Below are 9,518 nucleotides of genomic sequence, written 5' to 3' on the forward strand. Positions count from 1 at the left end.
AGTTTAACTACAGTGAAAAAGGAGAACATGACCTAAGAGCACTTTCCATCTAGTCAGACACAGAAAGCGCTTGTCAAATGGTTTTATGTGGCTTCGAAACCTGCAGCATTTTAGAGATAAAACTCCACAAAATATTTTCAAGACAAAATGTCTATTCACCTGGAGCCAAAGTTCCCCTGCATATGTGCTATCCATGAAGAAACCACCTCCCGGACGTCAGCAGGACACAAACTCATTTGTCTTGTGTTGGGTATGTGTGACCACACAAATGTGAAGAACCATGGAAATGCTCACTACAAATGAAGCCAGATAACCAACAGAGGATTACACCCATGACTATAGGCTCATTTCCACACTCTCTGACCAACTCTGCTACAAGGTCCAAAGATGCTTCTGCATCACACCCACCCCCACACTGACCTGGTCTGCAGAGACCACTCATGTACATTAGTAGGGTGACCTGAAAGTATTTCTTCTGTCCTCCCTGTGGATGACCTCCAAGGGGTGCCTGGAAGATGTTTTGGTCTTGGAAGCTGTTGCTCTGCATTGTGTGATGGCTTAGAGACAGACCATGGTTTACCCCATCATTGTATGTTGTTCAATCTCTCAGTTGTGTCCAACTCTTTATGACACCATGGACTGCAGCACGCCAGGCCTCCCTGTCCCTCAGTATCTCCTGGAGTTTACCCAAGTTCGTGTGCATTGAATCAGTGATGCTATCCAACCATCTCATCATTGTATGACTTCACCCTAAAATGGGCTTTTATAAAATTTCATCTGAATTCTTTGTACATTACCTGGAGCTGGAGAAATTAATAAAAAGTAAGAGAGGGGCAGAGGCTGTGATCCATGGGTAGTCAATAACAAGGCTTCTAATGGAGACAGGCCTTTCCACATAGCATCAGTGCCCTGTGGATCAACTGCTCATGTCTGTTCTCTGCTGCAGGCAGCCAGTTTCTTTCATAGGTCAGTCCCAAAACAGAACGCAGTGTTATTCCCACTGCACCAAAACAAAGTGCCTTCCACAAAGCACTGATGTTCAGGCAGATGTTACTAAAAATTTTGAGGGAAGATAAAGGAAGATTTTAGGGCTTCCCAGGTGGCTCAGGGGTAAAGAAACTGCCTGCCAATGCAGGGGACTCCCACTAGTTAATGGGACTTCCCAGGTGGAGCTAGTGGTAAAGAACCACCTGCCAACATGGGAGACATAAGAGATGCAGGTTCATTTCCTGGGTTGGGAAGATCCTCTGGAGAAAGGCATGGTAACCCACTCCAGTATTCTTGCCTGCAGAATCCTGTGGACAGAGGAGCCTGGCAGGCTATGGTTCATAGGATCACAAGGAGTTGAACATGACAAAGTGACTTAGCACATAGCACGTAGCACCACTGCCTAATACCAACTTTAAGTATGTGGATAGCCATCATACCAAGCATAAAGATTTTTATGTTTGAAAAAAAGGTCCTTCAGGTTCTAGGATTCTTCCTTCATAAAAAAGAGTAGGGGATTTAAAACAACAATAATTTTCTCTCCTTTTATATGCATACATATATGTAGCATGTGTATGTACATAAACTATATATATATTATTATATCTCAACACACATATGCCTGTATATGTGTGTATGTCTCTTTTTGTGCATGTACACACATAAATGTAAAACATTTAGGAGGGAATGACCAAAAAAATACCCAGACCCAATATGCTTCAGGGAATTTCATACCAAACTTTTGTTGGTTATTCCACATCCTTAAAGAAAAACAAATCTACTTATTCCCTAAGCCATCTTTATACCTTAAGTGTGAAGGAACACATTCAGGCTTTTCCTGTACATAAATGAACTAAAAACAACATCTGGCATATTTGTCGTTGTTGTTTAGTTGCAACCCATGGACTGTAGTCCAACAGGCTCATCTGTCCATGGGATTTTCCAGGCAAGAATACTGGAGTGGGTTGCCAGTTCCTTCTCCGGGGGATCTTCCTAATCCAGGGATCAAACCTGCATCTCCTGCTTGGCAGGCAGATTTTTAACCACTGAGCCACCTGGGAAGTCCATCTAGCCTACAGAAGCCACTTAATAAATATTCTTTCCTCCACCCCTACCCTCAAAAAAAGGGGAGAAGGGATTCCCAAAGCAGCCAGAGGCCACTGAAGTACAGGCTGCTCCCCCACCCCTTTTTTTCTTGTAGTTATTTTGGGGCTATGTCCCGTGGAGAGATTCCTCCAGTGAGAGAGCGGTCTGAGCGAGTGGCTTTGTCTAACTGGGCTGAGCTGACACCGGAGCTGTTAAAGATCTTGCATTCCCGGGTAAGCACCAATGGGCAGTGCAGATAAGGAATGTGGGGGTGACACTGAGTTTGGGTGGGTACAGACAAAAGTCCCCTTGCTCATCAGCTGGCCACTTAGCACTGTCTTAAAATTCACTAAAGCATGCACTGAGAGTAAATCTTCCCTTGTGGAAATAGGAATGATGCTGAAATAGGCTGTAAGCTGACTTGTCGCTTGGGTCATTCCGCATTGTCCTGAAGCTGCCAGAACAGTCAGGGGCTCAATGCAATTTGAATTCCTTCTTTCTAGAAAATGTAGGTCCACATTCCCTGACAGTGTCTTCCTTACTGATCAAGTCCAGATATGATGCCAATCAGAGTTTGGGAAGGGGCATATCATAGTTCCCCAGCTATTTCAGGTGCCAACATAGCCTTGCTTTTAGGCTCTCTGCACAGCCATATCATCCTGGGAGCTGTCCTGTGAATGGTTGAGAAGGGTCTGTCCTAGGAAAACTTGCAGCTTGGCCAACTCCCAAGAAATATGATTTAGCACTACCATACCTCATTTTAGGATACAGGTTTGAGGTGATTCAGGATTGACTTAGCCAAATGCCTTGGTTCCTCCCAGAGGCTTAGCATTTCACTGGAATCAGAGGACCAGGGAAGGCATAGTAGCACTTCACTGGGGCATCTGCACCCTTATTGTATTGTTGACCAACAACTAGCCACTGTTATCTTCTCCTTTTGACTGCCAAGCACTTTGTGCAGTGGACATGGCAGAGAGCCGAGGTACCTGGGAACAAGCAACATCAGGCATCCAGACCATAGACCCCGTATTAAAGCAATGCATTCAGAATCTAGTGCAAAGAACTCAGTGGAGTCTAGAAGCAAGAGATTTAACATCTAGCTCTAGTTAGCTCTAGTTTCACCACTAATTAGTGTTCTCAGACAAGTTCCCTACTCCTTGGTTTCATTTTCAGGCTGCCCTCTCTGCCTTATAGGGACAACCTAGGGATGAAACAGCAGATAATAATAAAAGGCCTATAAAAAAAATTGAAGTGTAATATACATGTATGTTTTCCCCATAACTCTGATACCTGAAGTTCAAGTGATTAAATTATATCTCAGAAAGTTCTTCAGTAGGCTGAACATTTCTCTACCCTTGCAAAGAGAACTGCCAGAGTCCCCACTGACCCCTGACACCTTCCCCCACCTTTTGCTGTGTGCTGGGAGAACAGGGCCCTTGCCCTGGCAGGTGTCCTCGGGGCCTTCTCTCCTCCTACCCCTCTTCCCTTGTCTCATGTCGGCCCCCCGCCCCGCAGGTTGGTGGCAGACTGATTGTCCATGCAGATGAGCTGGCCCAGATGTGGAAGGTGCTGAATCTCCCAACTGACCTGTTTAACAGTGTGATGAATGTGGGCCGCTTCACGGAGGAAATTGAGTGGCTGAAGTTTCTAGCCCTTGCTTGTAGCTCTCTCGGAGTTGTAAGTTAGCTTTAATGTTTTTTGTTCCTTAAGGGAAAATCTCTTGGGGGCCTGGACAGGGGCGGGGGGGTGGGCAGCCAGGGGGGTGGGGGGTGGGTGTAGTACACACAGTCAACTCTCCAGGGTTGACGAGGAGCCCACCCCTTCTTGTCTCCTCCCTCTCCTCTCTGAATTAAGGTTATTTCTCTGTTTGTTAGCCAGGAGCAGGGATGGGGAGGAGAGCAGGGAAAGCTGTCATCAGGTTCTGGGCAGAAGTTGACTAAAATGCAGTTTTTGGATTATTTATTAATTTCACTTAGGTTTATTACCACTCCACTCCCTCCATTCATGTTCCTAAAGATAAGCAAGAGCCAGCTGTAGATGAAGATTGGCTTATAGTTGGGTTTCAGACACCTAGAAGATATACCAATAGAGATTTTAAAAAAGAGATGCAGCCTTATAGAAAACTATTGTATGATAAGCATAATTGGATACAAAAATCAGAGATAAGAGAGCAGGAAAGAAGATATGAGGCTGTTTCCAGATTCATAGTCATGACATCACCATGGATGCAGGATGTTCATACAAATTCATGCCTTGTCCAAATTTGACTTGATATACAATAGGAAAAGCCATTTTCCCATTTCAAAGAAACTAGTTCATATACATACTTAAAAGCTTTAGGTATCATATTATATGTGGACTCACTCTTATTAAACACTATTATAATAGCAAATGAAAATGAGTCAGAAAAACGATTTTTTAAAAATCCCTAAAGTACGTACAAATTTAAAAATTAATGAGAAAATTATTGCTTCTGCCAAAACCAAATGGTACAAAAAAGGTAGTTTGAATCATTCAGTATATCTAAATACAACCTTGTTCTTCCTTCTCAAATATCCTGAGTATGTGTACTTGACACTTTTGCTTGCAAGAAAAGTTATCAGAAATACTGTAGTCCAACTTCTCCTGTGATTCTGCTCAACTTTCAGCATAATTATTTCTTTAGAGAGGAAGAGAGAAGAGGTCATTCTTGGGTTTTTTCCTTTTTCACAGCCTTTCCTAGCACTCTTATGCAATGAATAAACTATTCCCATCAACAGAGGCAAATGAGTTGCCAATGAGCACTTCTGTGAAAATAGCCCCATGGATTGGGGGCAAATCACAGAGGAAAAATGAAAAATTGACACATTTTATTAAATTCTTGTAAGGTCACAAGCTTACTCACGCCACATTCAGAGATGCTCACGGAGGGGGGAAATGTACTTTCTCTGTAGTTAATCCTGCTCTTCTCCATCTACCCTACCCATGAAGAGTTGAATAAGAAAAGAATAGATTCAACCCAACCCAGGAATTTTTCATCTGCTGCAGTAACTAAAAACAACTTTCAGATGAATTACTCAGTTTCTCAGATTTCTCCTCACAGCTCCTCTCTGCAAGGTGGCAGTTGAGTGTTCAAGGAAAGGGGTGATGCTGGGATCTCAGAGCACCCAGTAGGAGGGTTCCCACCTCCCTTGGTCCTCTCCAGCATCTCTGATCTCCATGGAAACACTCACCTGTGTGGTGGCTAGCTATGCAGCTGAAGTCTTTGGTCTTTTCTCTCTCACAGCACAATAGTCCCCCAACCAGCACACCTCCATTCTCCCCAGTGTTCAGGGCCTCCTTAAGTCTCTTCCAGATTGCCCTCATCTGCTCCACGTCACAGCCCCCCACCACCTTGGAGGTGTCTGAGTCCTCTCATCCACATGCCTCACAGTAACCCAGAGTGAGTTTAGAAAACCAAATTCCAACCCTCCCTCTGCAGCTGCTAGGTTTACTTTGACATGGCTGCCACCCACACCAGGGGAAAAAAAACCATGAGGTGAATTGTTTCTACTTCCCTGTTAAAACGAGGAGGTTTGATTAAATGTTCCATGAGGTTCTTTGACCTCTATCATCCTGTGATTCTGTTCCACCTTCTCGGCTTCCACTGAGACACCCTCAAGCCTGGCTTAGGATAGCAGTGGACCCACCAATTCTGAGAGGTGATGAGGTGTCTGACTTTGTGTCCTATATCCTTATGTCAAGAGCGCCTAGTGCTGAAGTCACCCTGCAGGTCTAGTCCATAAATAAAGGGTGCCCTGTGAATCCAGGAGCCGATCCCGTTTTACCCATTTGTTTCATGTTGGACTGTTGCTGGGAACTTAAACGTGGGAGAGGTCAGGGTGTCACCATCTGGAGGAGGGTTGCATTCTTGCTAATCTATACATCCTTCGAGGCAAGCCCAGAAATTCCTGCCTTGCTTTGCCAACTCAGTCAGCCATGATATCCATCCCATTTAGGAAATCAAGTCCCCTCCTTACAGAGAATCTAATGGCAGAAATTTTAGGAAGCAGGTACATTTACTCCAGTCTTGAGCTCCCTGAATCTACACGTGATTCAAAGTGCCACAGATACACTTCCCTTTGGGCATGTGTTCCTCTTCCCTTTGAGTATTCCTTCCTCTAGAATACCTCTCCACCTCCTGTTCCACTGAGACCAATTATATACAAGAAGAGGTTGTGTGATGTGTTCACTAGAAGGAAAGGCATGTTTTGTCAGCAAATAATTCACTTTCTGAGGCTTTCACCTCTGAGTTTTAAAAAGAGGCTTGCGAGATGCTTAAAGGTAATCTTTATGGAGTGGACCCCCATCTGACCAAAATATCTTGTGCAACAGAATGCAGACCTCTGTTTTTATTGTTGTTTAGTAGCTAAGTCATGTCCGACTCTTTGTTACCCCAGGGACTGTAGCCTGCCAGGCTCCTCTGTCTATGCAATTTCCCAGGCGAGAATACTGGAGTGGGTTATCATTTCCTTCTCCAGGGGTCAAACCTCTGACTCCTGCATTGGCAGGGAGGTGGTTTTTTTTTTGTTTGTTTGTTTGTTTTTTTACCACTGAGCCATCTGGGAAGCCCAGATCTCTGTTTACTTTAGGTTTATTTAAGTTTACCAAAAAGCTCCAGTCCAGAGAGTTCTTATCCACTCATCTATTAAATATTTGAAAATCTTATGAGGGCAATAGAATTTGAAGGTTTGTTGTTTGAATAATCAGTAAAAGATGTTTGGGGCAGAAAGCAAGGGCTGCCATAACAGTGTACCACAGAATAGGTGGCTTAAACACCAGCAATTTTTTTTGGAAGCTGGAAGTCTGAGGTCAAGGTAGTTGTAAATGGAACCACCTTGGCTTGTGAATGGAAGTTGTCTCCCTTTTCTTCATGTGGTTGTCCCTCTCTACATTCATAAGTCTGGTGTCTCTCTCTCTCCCCCTCTCTCTCTCTGTATCATACTCTCTTCTTGTAAGGACACCAGACCTATTGGATTAGAGTCCACTCTAATGACTTCCTTTTAACTTAATTAGCTCTTAAAGGCCCTATCTCCAAATACAATCACATTCTGAGGTCTTAAGAGTTAGGGTTTCAACATATGAATTTTGGGCAGATATAACTCAGCCCATAACAGCACCCCAATTTGGATGAGGCTGTAGGAAGAGGACTACAGAACAAAGGCAATAGGACAGTAGGGTTTAAAAAAAAAAAAAAAAACCACAGAGAGGATGAGCTATAGATGGAAATTATGAAGTTCGTGGACACATGCTCGTAAATCTACCCAAAACCACTGTCACGCTGACCTCAAGCCATGCACATGCCCTCCCATCCTCTTTGACAACCTCTTACCAGCCTCCTGTGTGCCCATCCCCCCACCCTCATCTGTGGAAGCGCCTGGCACACTGCCGCACACAGCGCTTCACAATAGCCTCTAGGAGAGAACTCCCAAGGGCAGGAGAGAGACAGTAGATGGAAGTGGCCTGCTCCCCTCCTGTGGCATGGCTCCAAGTGTGTCTCTGCAGTAGATAAGCTGTCCTAATCACTGCAGCCCTTCAGAACTAAGACCAGAGAGAAGTATTATTATTAATTATAATTAAGAAATTATTCTAATTTTGTAGGATGCAAAATCAAATTCCCCTCTTTAAGTGAGGTTATTCTCATTAAGGTAATAAATGTCTTAAAGCACTCAACAGTTTATAAACTTAATTCCTTGAAAGTATCCCTCCCACCAAGAAAGGAAAGGAAATATTACAGAAGAAAAGTAGAGAGAGAGGCGAATATATCTTCAAAATGAGAAGCAAGTGATTTAAGAAAATCATACAGGGAGAAGAAAGGTAATAAAGAAAATAAAATAGTAACACAGTCCAAAGATTCTCCAGTTACTTCTAACATTTAGTCTTGGAGGACTTTAGTGATTCAGACCATTTGTTTGGACATTCAGGTAACTAATGTTTATTATTAATATAAGTGTATTCATTTGACCTAGGTTTGATTTTACCTTTCTGATAAGAGGGTTTGCTGTTTATATATTCTAATCATTATCTTCCATATAGATGGTAGTTGTGGTTTCTTTAAAGTACTTATTTTGTGAATAGATAGGGTTGCCACAACAACAGAAAAAGAAAGACACCCAGTAAGATACTCAATATTTTGAGATTAAATTCACTGACATTCGGCAAAAAACAATTCAAGCTTTCCAGAATATTACATCATCCCCACTTAATTTTATGAGAGCAAGGTTTTTGTTTTCTTTGTTATATCTAAACTGACCTTAGGAATTTAGTGTGGAGTAGTGACCTTCTCCTCACTTAACCTTCTGGTTTTATAGACCATTGCCAAAACTCTCAAGATAGTGTGTGAAGTGTTATCATCGGACCATGACAGCGGCCCTCCCCGGATCCCTTTCAGCACCTTCCAGTTTCTGTACACATATATCGCTGAAGTGGATGGGGAGATCTCAGCATCACACGTCAGTCGAATGCTGAACTACATTGAACAGGAAGTGTAAGCAAACATTTAGCAATTGGAGGGGAAAGAGTATATGGAAAACAAATCCAGCAGACCAAGGCAGAGTGAGGTTACTGTATTATGCAGCTCTGGGAACAGAGGAATGTTGTGAAGAACAGTAAATAAGGATCAGAAAGAGAAGGGGAAATGGAAGAGAGAGAATGGTATAGGACAGTGACTCTTAGAGTGCTACCCAGACCAGCAGCAGCAGCACCTGGGAACGTGTTAGAAATGCAATTTTTCAGGCTGTACCCTAAGCCCATCAAATCAGAAACTCTGGGGGTGAGACCAGGCACCTGTGCTTCAGCAAGCCCTCCAAGTGACTCTGGCTCACATTCAGGTTTGACCACTGGTGGAGGCAGGGTGGAGGAGGAACAGACAGACAAGAGGTCAGAGAAAGAGCGGGTGATGAGGGCAGGAGCCATAGCAGAATTCAGTTGGAGGGAGAGAGTTGTTCATATATTGTCTTTCTTAAGATTACGTGTTAAATAAACTAACACCCAAATATTTTTTTTCCCCAAACAGTATTGGTCCTGACGGTTTAATCAAGGTGAATGACTTTACCCAAAACCCCAGGGTTCGGCTGGAATAAAAGCACACTTTTGGCAATTTTACAGGAAGATACAGAGATGACTGTGCTTCAGAATGACTGAACCCCATATACCACCCAAAGTCAATTTTCTTGTGTAACTGGTACACACTAATAAACAATTAGGCAAACATATGAAATCAGAAATGTGTGGAATTAAGATGTAAAGTTGTTGAGCCATAAGACCTCCATTAACAGATTAGTATTCTTCCCACATGGACACTGTGTAAAGTGACTGATGAAGCATGGATAGAAAATACATCTTGAGTGAAAGCCAGGCTGTCGGATTTTCAGAGGTGGAATGTTATCCAGACACAGTTTTGATGTTTTGTGACTGTTAGGCATAAT

At 43.2% G+C, this 9,518-nt stretch overlaps 1 protein-coding gene across 2 annotated transcripts in view; it reads left to right on the forward strand.

The window, feature by feature from the left end:
- Positions 1-9,317, forward strand: part of ROPN1 (rhophilin associated tail protein 1) — a 28,344-nt gene extending 19,027 nt beyond the window's left edge. The window contains exons 3-6 of one of the 2 annotated variants that reach the window (XM_043874780.1): positions 2,189-2,306; positions 3,589-3,750; positions 8,403-8,578; positions 9,107-9,317. In XM_043874780.1, coding sequence (XP_043730715.1) covers positions 2,189-2,306; positions 3,589-3,750; positions 8,403-8,578; positions 9,107-9,173 — 523 coding nt within the window. In that variant the 3' untranslated portion in view covers positions 9,174-9,317. The remainder of the gene's footprint in view (positions 1-2,188; positions 2,307-3,588; positions 3,751-8,402; positions 8,579-9,106) is intronic. The other variant, XM_043874781.1, reaches the window with a different exon arrangement.
- Positions 9,318-9,518: the final 201 nt, after the last annotated feature.

The sequence above is a fragment of the Cervus elaphus genome, chromosome 19 (genome assembly GCF_910594005.1).
Source record: "Cervus elaphus chromosome 19, mCerEla1.1, whole genome shotgun sequence".
Taxonomy (NCBI): Eukaryota; Metazoa; Chordata; class Mammalia; order Artiodactyla; family Cervidae; genus Cervus; species Cervus elaphus.